The following is a 21,680-nucleotide window of genomic DNA, read 5'->3' as shown; positions in this document are numbered from 1 at the left end:
TATAGGAGAATCCTTGGAACGGATTTGTATAGGACCTATACAAATCCGAATGCTACTGAGTGTTTAGTTGCCGTTTTCATACTGTGACGGTCGCGAAAACGTAAGCGCGAAATTCTAAGGAATTGAACCAGCGCCATCTAGTGACAATACGCCGCTTGTATTGATCGAGTATCAATCAATTAGACGGTAGAGTTCTTGTATTACAAGATTTTCTCCGGACTTCTTGAATGTCTCAATCTATTGCCAAAAAGAATCATGCTATACGAGTAAACTTATATTATTGTACAAATCAATTATACATTGTATATTGTGTCTGGTACACACTTATGATTATGTCTAAATATTGCAAATGTTATTTAATGTTATTATAGATAAGTATCTATAATTAGATATGATAGAAAATATGATGTATTCTTTGTAGTAAATAAATACATAAACGAAAGTTTCTGTTGTATTTTTTTTTATTTAGTAGACAGTTATGACTTAATATCAGTGGCATCATCATCATTATCAACCCATATTCGGCTCACTGCTGAGCTCGAGTCTCCTCTCAGAATGAGAGGGGTTGGGCCAATAGTCCACCACGCTTGCTGGCCCAATGCTTCACACACGCAAAGATTTAAGAAAATTCTCCGGTATGCAGGTTTCCTCGTGATGATTTTCCTTCACCGTTTGAGACATGTGATAATTTCTTAAAATTCTTAAAATGCACACAACTGAAAAGTTGGAGGTGCATGCCCCGGACCGGATTCGATCCCACACCCTCCGAAATCGTAGGCAGAGGTCATATCCACTGGGATATCACGGCTTATTAGTTGCATACTGAGGTACAAAGGTATAAAGAAAAGAACTCGATTAAATTCTCAAAAATATATTATGGAATTTATAGTGTGGTGATGAAAAGAAGCTTAAATGCTTACATGTGTAGGTAATTGAGAGTAAAGAGTATATTAAAATCACTACAATAAATTGAGATAAACATGGTTAGGTTAGGTTAGGTTGATATAAACATTAAAAGATTTATTAATAAGTACATATGTGAAGTATGTAAGAGAAATGTGTTATTCAATTTATGGACGTAGTAGATGTATTAAACATTAATATTATTAAAAAATGATTTTTATAAATTATATACAGTAGAGTTTAATTATTTTTGATACAACAAACTTAAAAACATAGTAACAATTCAAAGACGTGATAACATGTCGTCACAAACAAATGATGTCTTGTGTTATCGTAGTAAATGTCGAGTGCTCTGATTTTCAGGTTAGGGATCTCGTCGCTTATGTCATCTATATAAGTTTGCAAATTGAACTTTAACTCGGGTACTTCTGAATCTATTAAATTTTTATTAAGATATATTTCTATCTGTAAACAATAAAAATGAAAATTATTGTTATTAATTTCAAATTACCAATACAAATAAATAAAATTTAAGTGTCTGTCTGCGATTTAAAAAAAAACAGGATTTACCTGTTTTTTTTTTAAATCGCAAGTACAAATGAACTTTTTAAATATATTTTTTCTGTCTGTCTGTTTCTGGAGATTAGCCCGAACACACATATTCAAACTTACACTGCAAGATAGACGAGGTTATTGCGCAACATATCAGCTTATGGGCTTAATACTAAACTGAATTTCACGCGGACAAAGTCACGGGCATCCGCTAGTGCCTAGTAAAATATTGGTTAAGATAACAATCGTTTACTTCCGTCAAAAATAATTGTAGGTCAGTGGTCACTAAAGATTTAATCTTATAGATAATTTGACGATCACGTTTTCTTTTGTTTTCGCATTACTTTAATGCTAATAACAAAAAAATTCAAAATTTGTGACGCTCCTGAATGTCATGAAATTATTAATTACACTCTCGATCAATTCGTCAATACTCTCCTTGAGTGCGCTTTCATTTGAGACCCCACTCGAGTATATTTCCTGACTTTGACATTCGTTTATTCTTCCCGACTTTCACTTCCACAACTTTTAAACGGCTCAACCGATTTTCATCAAACAAGTCTAAGAACACTCGCACATAAGTCAACTTCAACACAAAAAAAAACCAAATTGAAATCGCTTTATTCGTTCGTGAGCACGAGACACGTCAAACTTATAACAACCCGTGACGCAAAAAGGTTTTTGCGTCGGGGTTTAAAAAGGTTTTTGAAACTTAAGTCATACATATACAATAAATAATAACATAACATAATCCTTGATTTAAATCATACAAAATGGTTTAAAAATGCACAACCAGTATTTTAGCGTAAATTTGAAGGAGCGTTTTAGCCCCTAGATTATAAACTATTACGTACTTCTCCATTTATATATCCAAATAGTGTAGCATGACCGTGTTCTAAAACACATGTGACTCCCTCCCGAGATATGCTTTTCAAAAAGTCGTATTTTCCGTATCGGTTTACTGCATCACAAGGCTTGGCATTTGGTACTGAAATAAAACAAAAACGTTATTGTTGTATAGTAATAGTACATTATGTGCGGTAAGTCGAAAATTACAGCGGAGGCGATATTGCAGCTCGAGCCGAAGGCGAGAGCTATAGTAAGGAAGTAGAGGCTGTACCTAATTATCAAAGCGTATGTCATACGACGTTTTATAATACATTTGCGAGGAAACACACTTTGTACACACTTCCTGAAAATGAATGATCTTTGCCTGTTTTCCATATGATGACATTTTGATACGCTTGTCATTTTTGCACAGATGGCGAAGTGCGTGCGTTTTTTAAGCAAATGTACATAATACATACAGCCAGTATTGCTAATAAAGTAAATTAATATTTTTGTGTTTCTGATACAGATAAATTAAAATGGTTGAAATTTATTGTCAAAAATATTAAAATGAAAAAATTAAATGTTTTTTTGTTGTATTTTATCTCAAAAAGTTAATTTTATTCATAAAATGTTGAGAACTTTTCTGAAATAAAAACTCTTTGCCATGATTAAAAAAATACCGTTCGTTTTTAGACAGATTATAAAGATTTTATATTACATTACGGCACATGCGATACATTACTATATTCATATTGGTAAAATAAGCGAGCTTAACGAGCAAATATATATAAATTAAATTAAGACCATTTTTATAGCGAAAAGCTTCGACCAACACCTTATGAAGCTTTTGCTTAAAACTACTGGATCAAGGCTCGTATAAGGCAGTGATTTTTGAGACAGCACATATTAAGGGGAGGTTGTTCACTCTGGAGTCCTGACCACCATTTGCTTGGTCACTCAAATGTCCCGCAGCAGAAGGGTTGTTTTTTTTTATAATTTTTTTAAAAGTGTTCCGTATTTTATAATAATATTGTTAAAAATTAAAAAAATGACAAATAGAGAAAAATATAATTAAATCATCATCGTCTACCATCATTGGAGTAGCTTGAGGCGTGTGTGTTTTACAAAGTGGGTGCAAAAAGTTATAGGAACATAAGGCTACGGTTGATAAAGGAGAATGACTAAATCCATCTACTATCCTATCGGTTATGCGCAAAAACAATTTTTACGAGTATTTTAAAATTCATCTTTAGAATTTTTTTTTCACGTAAATCAATCTAAGTTAAAAGCGAACAACCAAATAAACAGATAAAAATACCATTTCTTAGAAGGATGCAAGTATAAAACATTAATGGCACTGAATCCTTAGGCAATTTTGTCGAAAGGGATGCACTTAAGTGAAATATTTTCAGAAATGTATTGCAGCACAAGAGAAAAACATCGCCACTTCTTGAAAGGACATACACATTATTTCTGTGAATGTGTATGCTGTGTAGTAAATTCTCGTTATCAGTATATCTTGCTAGCCCTTCGAAATCCCAGTGATTCACTTTAGCCGTATACCTCCAGAGAACTTTCGCATTAAAAACATAGCACGAATTCAAATTGACTCTGTAAAAATAGAGAATATTATTTGTAACAGTTTATTTACAAAATGAAGAATAAACAAATATGCTTGAATGATTTAGGGACTTACTTAAATATGATAGGATATTCGATATGTACTTTTTGTACTGAATCCGAATCAAAAGGGTCTGTATATAATTTATTGGTAAGAGAGAGTTCAATGAATCGGTCCCTTGTTACTGTTGATAATTTTAGTTCAACAATTAACGATGAATTTTCTTGATACCTGAGTACTAAAAGAAGATAAATCCATTAAATTATGATCTATTAAAAACTAAATAAATACACTAAAACAAAAGACCCCGAAGCTCCGGGCTCATTCTGCTTGGGGTTGTGCAGCGCATCAACATGATTTCAATTAAATTTTTTTTTTCAATTAAAGCGTAATTTTGTTTATTTTAATTTTGTTGAGGTGATATCGGATCATACCAAAATATTTTTTAAACAATAAAAATTAAATCATTTCATTGCAGGACCCTTAAACCAAATGTAAATGTAATTTAAAATAACAATTATTATTATTATTTTTTTATTCTTTACAAGTTAGCCCTTGGCTACAATCTCACCTGATGGTAAGTGATGATGCAGACTAAGATGGAAGCGGGCTAATTTGTTAGGAGGAGGATGAAAATCCACACCCCTTTCGGTTTCTACACGGCATCGTACCGGAACGCTAAATCGCTTGGCGGTACGTCTTTGCCGGTAGGGTGGTAACTAGCCACAGCCGAAGCCTCCCACCAGCCAGACCTGGACCAATTAAGAAAAAATCAATCTGCCCAGCCAGGAAACGAACCCAGGACCTCAGTTTTGTAAATCCACCGCGCATACCACTGCGCCATGGAGGCCGTCAAAAGAATCAGTGCCCCAACAAAAACAACAAGAATCTACCCTTAATATGAGTATTGGGGGTAGATAATTTTCTTCACTTTTGCCTTCGAGTCTTTCACTGAATGGGATGTTAAGAAGAGCATTGCTGTTGGTAAAGATGACGTAAGCCGTAACTCGATCATTATATATCGAAGGATGTGACGTCACTCGATCTTGTGTTGGCTCGTGCCGACACTACGTGGCGGTTTGGTGGTAAAAAAAATATGTATTTAAAGCGCTCGTCGTACGGTTGGCTTCTGTATGCTCGTGGCGCTCGAGCCGTCTTTCATTTCTTGTTGTATAATTCTTTATTACTTGGGCGCCTATCCCAAGTGAGGGTGACTTAAGTGGAAAAGGAGACTGTTTCTTAACTGTCAAAGGATTCTTTAACCCTACACACAGCGCTCACAAGTGCGTGACTCCACTCCACTCATTCTCTGCCATTCTAGGTATCCTTTTTTTGTAATGTCAGTTGACTGTTTGTAAAGATTCTCCCACGGGTTGGGAAGGCAGGTTCTGCTGAGAAGAAACGGCAAGAGATTGAGTCTCTTGCCGTTTCTCAGTTGCTCTTTTATAAAAAATCATCATGTAATTAAAATATTATAAGTACTCGTACCTATAAACCAAAAACGTATATATGAGTAGTACGGTTGCGGTACATAGATCTTTATTTATACCAATATTATAAAGAGATGAAGTTTGTGGATAAAGGGGCAATCTCGGGATCTACTGAACCTGTTTGGAAAATTAATTTATTATTAGAAAGCCACGTTATATGAGAGTGTCATAGGTTATATTCATTCCCCGTATTCTCACGGGAAGGGGAACTACGCGGGAAACTTCGGACTTACAAAAGAAAAGGAGATTTAAACCCACGACTTACTAGACACGGGCATAAGTTAGTTATTTCTGCATATCGTCTCCAAAGAGTAAAAATATATTTTGTAGGTTTGGGTGTACTCTTCTATAATAAGATCCCCAAGACTGTGATGTACCTGCCAATGCATAGCTTTAAGCAATGTGTTAAAAAACATTTACTTAGTCGAGGGTACTACAACATTGATGAGTTCCTTAATGATAAAGATGCTTGGAGGCCGTTGGATCAGCTTCCACCTTCACACAGGAAGTAAAACTATAAGAAATGTAAACAGTAATTGTTATCAATTGTAAATTATAATACTGTATGACTTTTTCAAAAGAGCAACTGTTGAGTTTCTTGCCGGTATCTTCTCAGCAGAACCTGCCTTCCGAACCGGTGGTAGAATCTTTACAAATAGTCAACTGACGTGTCAAAAGTGCTTGTAAACTGAGCCTACTTGAAATAAATGATTTTTGATTGATTGATTGATCGGGGCGTCGGATCGAAGGTAGTATCCAAAACTTCTCACCAGTATCAGTTTCAAGTTCTTCTGGACTACGACGACGCCTCATATACTCCTCATGCGCTTGCCTGTATCCGGTGTCACATCCGAAACGTGTTCTATTAATTCTTGCCAACTCCCAATTATCTTCTAACTCAAAAAAATCTGAAAATGTTTATAGTAATATAAACCCTCATCTGTTTTATTAAATTGGGATAAGAAATAAATAATAGAAAATTGACATAGGTTGCCTAGTTAAATGGCGGGCCAACAGTATCAAATGATTAATGTTTTTTTTTGTAATTTGTGTTATCTGCTTCCCTCATTGGTTAACTAAAAAGAAATACAGAAGAGGAGGCCACTACTGTCATGAGTAGTCACATCTGTCCTCACATATGGAATCTCCTTAAGGGGTGATACATTCCGTATACAAGCAAGAAAGCGTGCGTAGGATGAAATAATGTACTAATATTTCACATCTTTGAAATCTCCTTTCCTAAATCTTTATTAAATAAAAGTACATGTTTTTAAGATAGATGTGCAACTTTGCCTTGTACATTTTTTTAGTATAAAATCAATGCTAAAGTAATTTTTCAGCAGGTATCGATTTTTAAAATTTTGTACAAAAATCAATATAACTTGAAAACCTTTAAATTTCGGCTAACATATATTGCGTTAGCGTTGCGTTGCGTTTAGTAGGCCTTGATGTCAGCTATCACCCTGTAGGGTATGTCGTACTACGGGACAACCTGTATAAACTGAAACTGAGATTATAGAAATTCAGAAGCTGCCACTGCTGTTACAATGAGTTGTGAGTTGGAGAACTTGGTAATAATATGCTGCTCTGGAGTAGCATATTATTACCAAGTTCACCAAGTACAGTTCACCAGACAAGTACATTCTGATCTACTTTTAGATGACGTAATACCCTAACATATCGTGGTAAATTAATATACCGAGCGCATTGGCCCAGATATTTATTGTTATTGTTAGTACTTACACTGATTCAGGGGTTCAAATTGAAGTGTTTTAATAACTTCAAAATTGTTTATATCAAAATATGTTGCAGCAGTGTCAGTAGTGACTATGAGGTTATCTGAAAAAGAAAATGTTAAACTGACAAATTTTGGTACAGATATCGATTGAGCTTGCCTATGTTACCTACACTTGCAACGATATTTTTAAAAATAAGTATTGTGTTAACCGATTTCAAGGAGGAGGTTCTCAAGTTGATCGGTATGTTTTTTTTTATGTATGTACATCGATTCCTCTAAGTCGCCTGAACCGATTAAAAAAAATATTTTCGAACTTGTGATCGTTGTATGTAGGGCTAAAGATATCTTTAACAGTTAACTAACACTAGATCCGAAGTACCCATATATAATTAACAAACAAGAAATGTGGACGGCTCGAACGCCACGAGAATACTGAAGCTAACCGTACGACGAACGCCTTATATTGCAAGTCGTTCCCGCCAACCGATCGCTACCCTCTCTAAATCCCTACTCTTTACGGAAACAAGTCGCACCACCTACTATCGGCACAAGCCAACACGAGATCGAGCGAAGTCATATCCATCTCAGACTACTATTTCCTACTATATGTATAGTTTAATGAAATTTTAAAGCAGTATTTTGAGCCGTGATAGCCTATGACGAACAGTGATTGATATGACCTCTGCCTTCGATTGGGAATTCGTAGGTTCGAATCCGGTTCGGGCATGCACCTCCAACTTTTCAGTCATGTGCATTTTAAGATATTAATTATCACGTGTCTCGAACATTGAAGGAAAAACGTCGTGAGGAAACCTGCATGCCTGAGGATTTTCTTAATTCTCTACCTACCTGTGTGAAGTCTGCCAATCCTAACCTAACCTAACCTAACCCCTCTCATTCTAAGAAGAGACTCGTATTCAACTCATCATCTTGCATACTCTCTGAATTAGTTAATCAACGTAGACAATCTAGGTAATAGGTACCTAGGTGTAGAATTTCAGTTTTAATTAATTTAATAAAATATTATTTATAAAAATTTTACCTCTATAGACACAGATATTTTGAATAGCTCTCTCAAAATTGTAACGATGGCGCAAGCTCACACTGACTTTACTAACATCCAGCCATTTCTCGGCAGACAGAATTTTGTCTCGCCATCCCAATACAGACTTTTCAGTGAAAGCCGCTTCACCGATGGTATGCTGGATCACAGCTGGCCATATGTTAAAATGCTGTTGAAAAGAAAAATCAGAATTACATGGGAACTCCGATTGCGTGATTTTTTTTAGATTACTCCGTAAGAAGCGATTTTCATAAAATACTTTATTAGGTAAGTGTCCGATATAGGGAAAAACACTGTCGACGAACGACGATTTAATACGCATACCTTAAACAGGGTGTCCCGTAAATAATGGATAAAACGCAAATGGGAGATATGTTCTTAAGGGATTTCATTAAATCATGGAGGATTTTACACACGATTTTATCTTTTCCCTAAACAAATGTAGTGAATTGAACAAATCCCTAACCTGGGGTGCCGCCGTTTGTCCGAATGTTATTTGCCCTATCAAATCCCTTAGGAAATTGAAATCCCTGTTTTATCATATCCCTGCGACAGATACACTACCTAATTATCTAAAAATGATTTTAATAGTTTTCCAAAAATCCCTAGAGTGACCAATTTATATTTCTTTTTTCGGATTTTTCAAACTCATCTATCTTGAATTAGTTTTTTCAATGCTGTAGCTGCTGTAATTACGATTTTAAAGATCTGATTTTGGTTAAACATTACTGTATATTAGTTAATTTTTTTCAAAATTTGTGTTTGTCTGACCCCTACCTATACCAACTCGTATTGAGATTTAGCTAATTCACGTCCCAACTCTACATTGGTGGTTATACACAAACATTTATAACCCGAAAAATAATGAGAGCACATAAGCTAGCTACCTAGTAGGTACCTGCTTATACCTATCCTGAATGATATTTCTACAGGAACGAAATCTAAACGGATAAACCTACGAGACACAGCTAGATATTTTTTTCCTCACTCTTATTTATTTATTTGTTCTTTTTTTACTTTTTAACAATGATAATAAAATACAATATATATACAATACTATTATATATTATACTATTTTTTAAATATTTAAAAAATAGGGGTCTGGTCAGGGCTCCAGAGTGAGGAACATCCTCACAATACCCCCCGTCTCAAGAATTACTGCCTTCTGAATTCGACCCTTGATCCAGCAGTAAAGCGAAAGCAGGTGGTCGAAGCTTTTCGCTATAAGACCATTAACTGAAACGACTATCGGCATAATATTAGTTGGCTCAACATTCTACACGGCGGTAATCTCGTGAGCTAGGTCCAAGTATTTTCATACTTTATCCTTTTCAGATTACCTATCGTCTTATGGAACAGTAATATCAACAGTTATTGCACGGCGCACTTCTTTCTGTTCGACTAGCAATATATCAGGTCTATTGGCAAAAATATACTTATCAGTGATAATCGTTCGATCCTAGTAGAGCAATGCACTGCTGTATTCAAGAACTGACGCTGGCCCGTACCTATAGTAAAGCATCTCAAAATCGATGAAGAAAGCAAGCTGTAGGTGGATTATCTTGGCTATTTGATTATGTCTGTGCGAGTATTCTTTATATTTATTATTAACAAAGGTTAGACTAGACTGCAATAGTTTGATACAACATAAATATTAGTAAGTAAATAATATGAAATTAATAGGTACCTACCTCAAAATAATATTCTGCTACATTACACCAAAATGTATTCACACCCCTACAACTTATTACAGATTCTATATCTAACTTTTTAAACACTAGTACCAGAATATCTGCTGGACATGTTGCCCAAACAGAGTCGTTGTATAGCGACATGATTAGGTACTAACTACTGATAATAATTACAATAACAAGTTATTTTACTACAATGTTAGTCAAAATACATCAATAAAATAACATTATCAACAGTTATTGCACGGCGCACTTCTTTCTGTTCGACTAGCAATATATCAGGTCTATTGGCAAAAATATACTTATCAGTGATAATCGTTCGATCCTAGTAGAGCAATGCACTGCTGTATTCAAGAACTGACGCTGGCCCGTACCTATAGTAAAGCATCTCAAAATCGATGAAGAAAGCAAGCTGTAGGTGGATTATCTTGGCTATTTGATTATGTCTGTGCGAGTATTCTTTATATTTATTATTAACAAAGGTTAGACTAGACTGCAATAGTTTGATACAACATAAATATTAGTAAGTAAATAATATGAAATTAATAGGTACCTACCTCAAAATAATATTCTGCTACATTACACCAAAATGTATTCACACCCCTACAACTTATTACAGATTCTATATCTAACTTTTTAAACACTAGTACCAGAATATCTGCTGGACATGTTGCCCAAACAGAGTCGTTGTATAGCGACATGATTAGGTACTAACTACTGATAATAATTACAATAACAAGTTATTTTACTACAATGTTAGTCAAAATACATCAATAAAATAACATTAATTTATATTTTGAATTCTGGACACAGAACATTCTGAGAGTAAAGTAACGTTTTGTTACTGTATATATCCAGTTCGTATTATCCTAGTAGTAGATTCCTACCAATAAATCACTATAAATGTATACACAGATTATTATTGATACAGTATCTCCTATACAGAACCTTGTATGTATCTTATCTACTCGATTACTCATCGTAAGTCTTACGGATTCGTGCGCATTTTGCAAGGAAAAGTAGAGCGGCATTTTGGTCTATATGCAATGACGGTCAGATTGCAATTTGCAGCAGTATTGTACAAAGATTTATACCACGCAGTAGACATAGTAGATAGTAGGTGCCTAAATGAAAGTAAACTTTATCTACTTCAATATTTCTTGTTATTGTCTTAATTTAAGCCATTTCTGACAGGACCACATGAAACTGTCTGCAAAATGTAAATCTGTAAGATATTCTCACATGGCTTGAATTAATACATCACCGGTTTAGCACCGCCTTCATACTGATCAGCAGGTAGAACATATTATGATGTTATTTTTCGCTTTTTAGTTTAGTGGGTACGTTTTTAGGTTTTGAAGTCGGTTGTATTTTTTTATTAAAATTTTTATTATTTATCACTTTTCTTGCTCAAAAAGTTCGAATGTGTTTTCCTTCAACCTTATCAATTTTTAAATAACAACGTAACTAAACTAACCAACACTATATAAAGAGTGTACTTATATTACTCAGATCAAGGATTAGGTGTAGGTAATTTAAATACCGTATAAACCTAATCCGGATACTGAAATACTGATATAGAGTGAATTTGTAAAATGTGAAAATCTTATCTTGATGCACATACCTGCTTACTGTAGACATACAAGAAAAAAATATTTTATGCTGTAGATATATGTCTTTGGGCCCAGGACAAAAATATTTCTTCATAACCATGCTAAGCTTTGTGTACTACCTATGTAACATGCATGGCGAGTCCGTATGCAGCAAACCAGATGATGGGGTGTTTTCCTTCTTCCATTAGAAAATTTGCCACCCTTTTTGAATCCTTTAGGTGTGGAATTTCAAAAATTCTTGAATCACATCTTAAATTAAATTTAAATTACCGCACAACCGCTATACTGAACGGATTGAATTAGCAAGATTCAATCCGTTCAGTATAGCGGTTGTGCGGTAATTTAAATTTTGAGGTAGGTACCTATTAATTTCATATTATTTACTTACTAATATTTATGTTGTATCAAACTATTGCAGTCTAGTCTAACCTTTGTTAATAATAAATATAAAGAATACTCGCACAGACATAATCAAATAGCCAAGATAATCCACCTACAGCTTGCTTTCTTCATCGATTTTGAGATGCTTTACTATAGGTACGGGCCAGCGTCAGTTCTTGAATACAGCAGTGCATTGCTCTACTAGGATCGAACGATTATCACTGATAAGTATATTTTTGCCAATAGACCTGATATATTGCTAGTCGAACAGAAAGAAGTGCGCCGTGCAATAACTGTTGATATTACTGTTCCATAAGACGATAGATATGAAAAGGATAAAGTATGAAAATACTTGGACCTTGAGACTTTGTGTACTACCTATGTAACATGCATGGCGAGTCCGTATGCAGCAAACCAGATGATGGGGTGTTTTCCTTCTTCCTTTAGAAAATTTGCCACCCTTTTTGAATCCTTTAGGTGTGGAATTTCAAAAATTCTTGAATCACATCTTAAATTAAATTTAAATTACCGCACAACCGCTATACTGAACGGCTTGAATCTTGCTAATTCAATCCGTTAGTAGATAGCACATAGCTACATACATTGTATTTTATGAAGTCGGTTAAATTATCTTTTAAAAGTTTAGTTTCATTTCGTCTTCTAACTCATAATTACTTCGGTATAGTAGACATGTGATAAAAATCCGTAATAGACTAATTAATCTACATACACTAATTATTATCCGTAACCTTGAAACCTTTATTATTCTTATTATTTGTTGCAGAGGCATTGTTGTGTCTAGCACACATTTATGATTTTGTCTAAATATTGGAAATGTTATTTATATTAATATAAGTATCTAAAATTAGATATGATCGAAAATGTGTGTATTATTTTGTGGTAAATAAATACATAAACGAAAGTTTCTGTTTTGTTATTTATTATATCTATCATTATGACACGATATCAGTTGCATACTTAGGTACAAAGGTAGATAAAGAAAAGTACTCGATAAACATCTCAAAAATATATTACTGAATTTATAGTGTGGTGATGAAAATAAATTTAAATGCTTACACGTGTAGGTAGTTGGGATCAAGGAGTATATTAATATCACTACATTAAATTGAAATAAACATAGTTAGGTTAAGTTTTTTTCTCTATAGATAGAAATTTTAATTTTAATTTTCAAATAATTGGAATTAATTACACTAACTATATACAATAATATTTAAATTAGTAGTTACTAACCTAACCTAAACTTATAAAAAGGTTAGGTTGATATAAACATTAAAAGATTTATTAATAAGTACATGTATAAATTATATAAGAGAAATGTAAATTTATTTAATTTATAGATGTAGTAGATATATTATAACATATTAAAATAATATTTTTATAAATTATATGCAGTAGAGTAAAATTATTTTTAATACAACAAACTTAAAAACATAGTAACAATTCATATACATGATAACATGTCGTCACAAACAAATGATGTCTTGTATTGTCGTAGTAAATGTCGAGTGCTCTGATTTTCAGGTTAGGGTTCTCGTCGCTTATGTCATCTATATAAGTTTGCAAATTGAACTTTAACTCGGGAACTTCTGAATCTATTAAATTTTTATGAAGATATATTTCTATCTGTAAACAAATAAAAATAAAAATAATTTTTATTAATTTTAAATTACCAATAGGTATCATCTGTCGAGTTGTGTGGTTAGGAAGTGTAAAAACTATATACCTATACATAAATATATAATGTATTTAAAGACGAAATTGTGCATGTGTGCGCTCAGTTTGTAGCCTTTTTGGCTACATTTGGCTCGCTTTTTGCGGTTATTTTGTAGGGACGTAACCGATCTATAGTATAAAATTACACTCAAGTATGTATGTTTGCAAACTTTCGGTTACCCCGCTTTCACCCCCCACAACTTTTAAACGGCTTAACTGATTTTCATCAAACCTGTCTAAGAACACTCGCACGTAAATCACCTTTATTATAAAAACAAACTAAATTGAAATCGGTTCATTCGTTCGGGAGCTATGGCACCACAGACAGACTGACTGACTAACAGACAAACAGACACGTCAAACTTATAACACCCCTCTTTTTGCGTCGGGGGATAAATAGATTTTGGAAACTTAAATCATACATATAAGAAAAATAATAATCCGTTAAATCTCTCAATTTTTATCGCCTCTAGATTATAAAATATTACGTACTTCTCCATTTTTATATCCAAATAGTGTAGCATGACCGTGTTCCAAAACACATGTGACTCCCTCCCGAGATATGCTTTTCAAAAAGTCGCATTTTATGTATGGGCTTAGTGCATCACAAGGCTTGGCATTTGGTACTGAAATAAAACAGCAACTTATAAGGTTGGTTGTTGGTTGGCTAAAAAATTAAAAATATTAAATTAAATCATAATAACTGATAATCCTAGACAGGGTGTCCCGTAAATATTACGATATATTTTACAGGATAATAGTTGACATCAAGGCCTACTAAAATGACGCAATATATGTTAGCCGAAAGTTTTCGGTTTTTCATTTATATTGATTTTTGTATAAAATACAAAACTAGAGTTTCCCTGCCTTCAGTGCAGTTTAGTCGTACCATGAGCTGAAAAATAACTCAAGCGTTGATTTTATACTTGCTTATTATTTTTGAATAGTTATTTCAGCCAATGAAGCATTGGTTTTCTTTTTCTTCTACAAAGTGAGTTTTTTCGAAAAAACGGGCCTAATTATTTTTTTATGTTTAACGATTATTTTTGCATGTACCTTTAACGGTAACGTTGGAAAAAAAATGTACTAGGTGAAGTTGTAGCTTTAAAACATGCTTATTCAATATGAATTCTAAAGATGTACAAAATTAGTACATTATTTTTAAAAACTTCGTCACAATTGCTACTTTAGTTCCGAAAAGGGTTGATCATGTAAAAATCATTACTTATTAAAATTTGTTTCGTGTCACTAAAATGACAAATTTGGTTTTGATTTGTTTTGGTTGCTGGGACACTCAAATATCCCGCAGCGGGAGGGGTTGCATATTTTAAAAATAAATAAATGAGAGAAAAATATAATAAAATCATAAACCTATCTTCCATCATTAGAATAGTTTGAGGGGTGTGTGTTTTACAAAGTAAGTGCATAAAGTTATTGGAGCATAAAGCTACGGTTGATGACTTTATCCTTCTACTTACCTATCGTTTATCGCGGAAACCATTTTTATTTTCGTTTATTACTTTTATATAAATTAATTTAACTTACAAGAAAAAACAAATAAATACCATTTCTAAGAAGGATGTAAGTATGAAACATTAATGGTAGTGAATCCTTAGGCAATGTATTCGAAAGTGGTGCACTTAAGTGAAATATTTTCAGAAAATTCTTGCAGCACGAATCAAGGAGTAAAACATCGCCGATTGTTAAAAGAACATACACATTCTTTCTGTAAATGTGTATACTGTGTAGTAAATTCTCATTTTCATTATATTTTGCAAGCAATTCCTTATCCCAGTGATTCACTGTAGCTGTATACTTCCAGAGGACATTTCCATAGATAACATAGCAAGAGTTCAAATTGACTCTGTAAAAATAGAGAATATTATTTGTAACAGTTTATTTACAAAATGAAGAATAATAAAATATGTTTGAATGATATAAGGACTTACTTAAATATAAAAGGATATTTGATATATACTTTTTGCACTGAATCTGAACCAAAAGTATCTGTATATAATTTATTGGTAAGAGACAGTTCAATTAATCCATTCTTTATTTCTGTTGGAAATTTTAGTTCAACAATAAATGATGAAGTTTCTTGATACCTGAGTACTAAAAGAACATAAATCCATTAAATTATTATCTGATAGGGGCTAAGTAAATCTAATAAAAATATTATTATATAAACAAAAAACATTTCATTTTTAAGTAAAATAAAACATTGATTATCGTACTGAATTATTTTATTTTCTCGCAATCGTAGTGAAAAGTAGAATTTAACACGCGGGGCTAAATCCATTATAACTCGGTTTCTATTTAGCAGTCCTCGCCTTACGGCTCGTGCCCTAAAAATACATTTTCACTACTCTTGCTCAAAAACACTGTCATATTACCACTCCACAGCGGGGCTAAACAAGCATTTCAGCCTCTAGGGGCTAAACTAATTTTGTTTTTTTAATTCTTGTCTGTTACAAGTACTTGCCAAGTACTAGCCTACTATAAAACGGAGGAGGTTTTATTCGAAAATAGAATCATTTTAAGTAAGGCCCTGATTGTTTTGAAAAATAAATAAAAAACTTTAAATTGGAATGAAAAGCAGCGTTCTGTGGAATGCGTTAATTTTTTATATAATTTTTATTGAGTTGCGAATAGAGCGAGATTTGAAGACATGGGACATCCTGTACGGTGTAATACCTTTGCCTTTTTATCGTGTGAAAGAAAAATAAAATTAAAAAGCGAGAATTTTAAAAACAATATTGCCGTGAATAATCCATACTTGATTTTTTAAATGAAATTTATTGTAAATTTGTGACCGTAACATACATATTGTTCAACGTTAATTGTTATTGTTGTCTTCATCTAGTGATAATGGTGATCCTAATTTGGAGATGGATGAAATTTTCAATCTGTTACCATCAAAGTCGAGACGCATTTACTTAAATACCTACCTCGGTAAAGTGGAGAAAACAACAACGAATGGATTCACTTACGAAAGGAGTTTTTTAAACTATTATCTCCCACGTTTACCTCAAATAGTCATTATTCATCTTCGCAGGAGTCGGAAATTATGTTGCCGAGTAAAAGTATCTCCCTTAATATCCAAAATTGTAGACTTTGTACATTTCATTTTCAATTAAAATCATTGATTATTGTGCTAAAATATTTAATTTTCTCGCAATCGTAGTGAAAAGCAGAGTGTAACACATGGGGCTAAATCCATTATAAAATCGGTTTCTATTTAGGCGGCCTTCGCCTTACGTCTCGGGCCCTAAAAATACCTCGTATATAATGGGTCTTTTTAGCCCCTTGTATAACAATATACTATTATATGATAGGTAATTTTAGCCCCTTGTAAAACAATCTATTATAAGCCACATTATATGACAGTGTCATAGTTTATAGCTTTTCCCCGTGTTCTCACGGGAACAGGTACTACGCGGGGCGTCGGATAGTAGGTAATGTCCAAAACTCCTTACCAGTATCAGTTTCAAGTTCTTGTGGACGAATACGACGACTTATATACTCCTGGCGCGCTCGCAAACTTCCGGTGCCACATGGTATAAATCCGTAATTTATCCTCTCAATTGTTCTCCCATAGTCCCAATTAACTTCTAAATCAAAAACATCTGGAACGTCTACACGTTACGAGATTGTCCAAACCATACAATAGATAATTAATAATACAAATAAATCGTTACATGCCGCGGAGTGAAGCCGGAGAAACCCAAAATTAAAATTATATTAAAAACTTAAGTAGCCATTTTTAGGGTTCCGTAGTCCACAAGGAACCTTTTATAGTTTCGTCATTTCCATCTGTCCGTCCGTCCGTCCGTCCGCGGTTTAGTGCAGAGGCTATTACTACTAGAAAGCTGTAAATTAGCATGAATATGTAAATTTAAAATGTGAACAAAGTCGTGAAATAAATCTTGAAAAAAGTTTTTTTTTTTCAAGATTTATTTCTTGATTGATCTGCTTTAATACGACGTATGACACTCACAATTTGCAACAGATGGGAGGATGAAATAAAACGCGCATCGGGTCCAAACTGGATACAAATAGCGCAATCCAGATAAATTTGGAGGAGGCCTTTGCCCGCAGAGGGGTTCCTACAGAATAGTTGCAATATAATATTAACGTACCTAACTAAAACTACTTTAATAAAACTAAAAACAGTAACTATTAATTAATAATCATCTACTTTATAATACTCACACAAGTAAACTAAACTCATCTTAACCAAACTTTGTAAACTAGTACATACTTCTGTAAGATATAAATGGCTTTTTTATTTTATTTTATTTATTTATTATGACACTCACAAAATCGGTGTAATATAATAACACCGACCGCAGTTCAGTCGCCCAGATATTTATTGTTATTGTTAATACTTACAGTGTATCAGGGGTTTAAATTGAAGTGTTTTAATAACTTCAAAATTGTTTATATTAAAATATGTTGCAGCAGTGTCAGTTGTGACTATGAGGTTATCTGAAAAATAAATAATGTTAAACTGATATTTAAGAACTTTAATACAGATATCGATAAGAGTTTTGAAAATTTACCCTCTTGCACCTGAAACGATTTTTTTGTAAAATAAGTATTTTGTATAGTTTAATGATAGTAATGAGAGATAAGAGAGCATGTTAATTCGTCCTTTCTGGTCATTATCATTAATAATAATAATAATATAATTTGGCTTGTGGGAGGCTTCGGCCGTAGCTACCACCCTAACGATAAAGACGTTCGTTAGCGTTCAGGTACGATGATTTCATCCTACTCCTAACAAGTTGTCCACTTCCATCTTAGATTGCATCATGACTTAACATCAGGTGAGATTGTAGTCAAGGGCTAACTTGTAGAGAATAAAAAAAAAATCTTTAGTTATATATTAGGTAATTGTTAGAGAATCAAATATTAGCGCCCTTTAGAGCTTTAAAGCAGTTTGGTGGGTCGAAAGTCCACATATCTCCTTTAATGAAGGCTTGCTGGCCTATTGACTATTGTATTCAAATAGTCTCACTTGAAAAACGTCATCTACCTACTGTACGATCCACCAATATGAGTTTCGTTAGATAGAATCTCAATTTCGTTTAGGTCAACTGTAATGGGCCATTAAAAAGGCTGATAATGATGAGATGAGATGAGAGGTATTTTATCATAATGATATAAAAGAATACATAAAACAAGCATTCTCAGGAAGTTCTCAGAAACAGCTCCGATTTTGATGTATTTTGATTTCAAAAGATATCAAAAAACAAACTTTAAAAAAAAAACATTAAAATCGGAGTTGTTTCATAGGACTTCGAGGAAAAATGCTCTATTGATTGCACTACATGTTTTACCTAGGTACTCTCTAAAGAGGTAAAATTTGAATTGTACTTCATTTAATGATTTACTAAAATATTATTTATTTATTTACAAATATTTTACCTCTATATACACAGATATTTTGAATGACTGTCTCAAAATTGTAACGATGGCGGAAGCTCACACTGACTTTACTAACATCCAGCCATCTCTCGGCAGACAGAACTTTGTCTCGCCATCCCAAAATCGACTTTTCAGTGAAGGCCGCTTCACCAATGGTATGCTGGATCACTGCTGGCCATAACTTAAAGTGCTGTTAAAATGACAAATCAAAATTACTTTTATATTTAATAACTTTGCATACAACTAGCGGACTCTCCGGAAACTCCGATCGCGTTTTTAGAAGATTAGAGAGAGGAAGGGTCCGGTATAGAGAAAGACACTGGACTAACGACGGTTTGATACCATACATCAGTGCATTTTGCAAAATTCATTTCAGTGTCTGTTTGGACCCCATACCTATTCAGATATAGCCAATTCACGTCACAACTTTGCATTGGTAGTTAGATACAAAGTAACGTAACCCGAAAAATAAATAATTTGAGCACATAACAGCGATAATCTAGGTACAATGTAATTTAGTAATAAGATTATTTTTAAATTTGCATGCTATTTTGTAGCAAATTGTATGCCAACATTTATATCAAGATCTTTATTTAACAATTTGCAAATAAAGAATTATGAATTATGAATTACCTCCTACCTACTTATACCTATCCTGAATGATATTTCCACAGGAAAGAAGTCTAAGCAGATAAACCCACGACACACAGCTAGTTATAGTTGTTTATTTTCTCATCTATATTTTAAACAATTATTGCACTGACTGATCGACAAGTCTATTGGCAACAATATACCTGATAATCGGTCAGTCGGAGTAGAGCAATGCGCTGCTATTTTCAAGAACTGACTCTGGGTCGTAAGTAACTATAGTAAGGCATCTCAATATCGATGAAGCGATACTGGAGAGCATGCTGTAGGTAGATTGGCTACTTTAAATTTTATGACGGACGCCAAAATCCAAAAGATACAACGAAAAATCAATAAAATCATTCGACCCGTTTCAGAGGCCAGCGTCCACAAACATTGTAAACGAAATTTCTATATTGAGTGTCGACTAGACTGCGAAAGCTTGATGCAGTGGAAACATTAATAAGTAAATAATATGAAATAAGTAGCTACTTACCTCAAAACAATATTCTGCTACATTACACCAAAATGTATTCACACCCCTACAACTTATTACAGATTCTATATCTAACTTTTTAAACACTAGTACCAGAATATCTGCTGGACATGTTGCCCAAACAGAGTCGTTGTTTAGCGACATGATTAGGTACTTACTACCTACTTAAATTTTGAATCAAAGGCACAGAATATTCCGAAAGTAAAGTAACATTTTCAGTTTATGTAGTTATTCTCGTCAGGGCCGCACCACCGCCCATGTGTGTGTGTGCGCACACATCCGTCGAGGCTATAGTGCAATAGGGGCGCGCCGCCGGCCGTCGAATTTTTGTACTTGAAGCCAACGATGGTAGCAAAAAAAAAAAAAACTAGAAATTCAATCAAACTGACTAGAAAAATATATGACAGAAATTGTAAATGCATTATTTTTTATCATGCGATTATTTTTATTTTCTGCAAGGCAAAATAGCAGTTTTTATAACCGAAAAACAAAACCCTGAATTCACTTCTCAGTTTTTCCACTATAGCTCAAAAACTAACAGCGATATTGTGAATTTTTAAAACTACAGAAAGTTTAATAAAAAGACGGTAATACTTAGAATCATCAAAATAAAATCAATCCAAAAAAATATTGATATAAATATTGCGCTGAAAATGGCGTTTCGTACAAGGACTTGGCACCGCTAGCCGCTATTAATTTAAAATTCTGAATAAAATATAGTTTCAAGACTTAAAGGAATCAATTACCTACTGTCGGAAAAAATCTTTTTTTGATTTTTCAAAGAGATGTGAGTTGTGGATTGTAACAAAATCTATACTTTTTCGATTAAATTTAAACAAGTAGGCAGATATTATAAAACATTTTGACGAAAAAGTTGGAAAGTGTACACTTAATTTTTTTTTTGTATTGAAAATTCAGCACCTCCAATACATTTTTACCAGCAAATTTGTTACTGCTAATATCAGACACAAGTTGTGTACCAATTTACAAACCTCAATAAGTGGTTTTACTAGTTTCACAGTGCTTACTTACCTACTAGTTTTTAACAAAATACATTTTTTTTAAATGAAGTAACTATAAAACCGGAGAACATTTATTTAGGTAAAAATTAATAAAATAATGAAATTAAAAGTTTCGTTAAAAATAGGTTCTTGACAGATTTCGCACTCAGGCGCTGTATGGAGTCGGCGCGCCCCTGATTATCGTAGATTCGTACCACTATACATATATATGCATAGATTATTATTGATACAGTATTTCCGGTACCTGATGTATCTTATCTACCTACTCGATTACTCATCGTACCTAAGTCTTGCGCATTTTGCACGGAATTATTTTAGCTGTCCTTTTTTTTATTCTTTGCAAGTTAGCCCTTGACTACAATCTCACCTAATGGTAAGTGATGCTGCAATCTAAGATGGAAGTGCACAGAATACATTATGTACAAATATATGTCATAAAAACAAGTTTAAATAGTTAAGCATTTTAAATTTGTTTTATGTCCATACTC

General features: G+C 33.4%; 3 protein-coding genes across 3 annotated transcripts; all 3 read right to left on the bottom strand.

Annotated features, from left to right (window-relative positions):
- Positions 1 to 933: 933 nt before the first annotated feature.
- On the bottom strand, positions 934 to 3,876 carry LOC128198234 (uncharacterized). The gene is made up of 3 exons (XM_052882504.1): positions 3,605 to 3,876; positions 2,310 to 2,443; positions 934 to 1,368 (listed from the first exon to the last, which is right to left on the bottom strand). The coding sequence occupies exons 1-3, from the start codon at positions 3,633 to 3,635 to the stop codon at positions 1,168 to 1,170; spliced, it is 366 nt and encodes a 121-aa protein (XP_052738464.1). The 5' UTR covers positions 3,636 to 3,876; the 3' UTR covers positions 934 to 1,167.
- A 10-nt stretch (positions 3,877 to 3,886) lies between these two features.
- Positions 3,887 to 10,033, bottom strand: LOC112048564 (uncharacterized). The gene is made up of 5 exons (XM_052882657.1): positions 9,983 to 10,033; positions 8,178 to 8,367; positions 7,141 to 7,236; positions 6,168 to 6,305; positions 3,887 to 3,897 (listed from the first exon to the last, which is right to left on the bottom strand). Exons 1-5 carry the CDS (start codon positions 10,031 to 10,033, stop codon positions 3,887 to 3,889), a joined length of 486 nt encoding a protein of 161 aa, XP_052738617.1.
- A 2,944-nt stretch (positions 10,034 to 12,977) lies between these two features.
- LOC112048562 (uncharacterized) lies at positions 12,978 to 20,407 on the bottom strand. The gene is made up of 8 exons (XM_024086140.2): positions 20,171 to 20,407; positions 19,048 to 19,237; positions 18,010 to 18,105; positions 17,094 to 17,243; positions 15,567 to 15,729; positions 15,183 to 15,481; positions 14,110 to 14,243; positions 12,978 to 13,527 (listed from the first exon to the last, which is right to left on the bottom strand). Exons 1-8 carry the CDS (start codon positions 20,312 to 20,314, stop codon positions 13,327 to 13,329), a joined length of 1,377 nt encoding a protein of 458 aa, XP_023941908.2. The 5' UTR covers positions 20,315 to 20,407; the 3' UTR covers positions 12,978 to 13,326.
- Positions 20,408 to 21,680: the final 1,273 nt, after the last annotated feature.

Source organism: Bicyclus anynana, chromosome 7 (genome assembly GCF_947172395.1).
Source record: "Bicyclus anynana chromosome 7, ilBicAnyn1.1, whole genome shotgun sequence".
Taxonomy (NCBI): Eukaryota; Metazoa; Arthropoda; class Insecta; order Lepidoptera; family Nymphalidae; genus Bicyclus; species Bicyclus anynana.
Note: the sequence above shows the minus strand (reverse complement) of the source record. Positions and strands in the feature narration are given on the sequence as shown.

What these genes read in the sequence shown, in the direction of transcription:
- LOC112048562 (XM_024086140.2), bottom strand. Translation starts at nt 20,314, where the DNA reads ATGTCGCTAAACAACGACTCTGTTTGGGCAACATGTCCAGCAGATATT. An exon ending in AAATATCCTTTTATATTTAA is followed by an intron (nt 15,482 to 15,566) that starts GTAAGTCCTTAT and finishes CTATTTTTACAG; the next exon opens with AGTCAATTTGAACTCTTGCT. An exon ending in TTGGATATAAAAATGGAGAA is followed by an intron (nt 13,528 to 14,109) that starts GTACGTAATATT and finishes ATTTGTTTACAG; the next exon opens with ATAGAAATATATCTTCATAA.
- LOC112048564 (XM_052882657.1), bottom strand. Translation starts at nt 10,033, where the DNA reads ATGTCGCTATACAACGACTCTGTTTGGGCAACATGTCCAGCAGATATT. An exon ending in CATGTCCAGCAGATATTCTG is followed by an intron (nt 8,368 to 9,982) that starts GTACTAGTGTTT and finishes TCTTTTCAACAG; the next exon opens with CATTTTAACATATGGCCAGC. An exon ending in AAATATCTGTGTCTATAGAG is followed by an intron (nt 7,237 to 8,177) that starts GTAAAATTTTTA and finishes TTTCTTTTTCAG; the next exon opens with ATAACCTCATAGTCACTACT.
- LOC128198234 (XM_052882504.1), bottom strand. Translation starts at nt 3,635, where the DNA reads ATGTTTTATACTTGCATCCTTCTAAGAAATG. An exon ending in TTGCATCCTTCTAAGAAATG is followed by an intron (nt 2,444 to 3,604) that starts GTATTTTTATCT and finishes GTTTTATTTCAG; the next exon opens with TACCAAATGCCAAGCCTTGT. An exon ending in TTGGATATATAAATGGAGAA is followed by an intron (nt 1,369 to 2,309) that starts GTACGTAATAGT and finishes TATTGTTTACAG; the next exon opens with ATAGAAATATATCTTAATAA.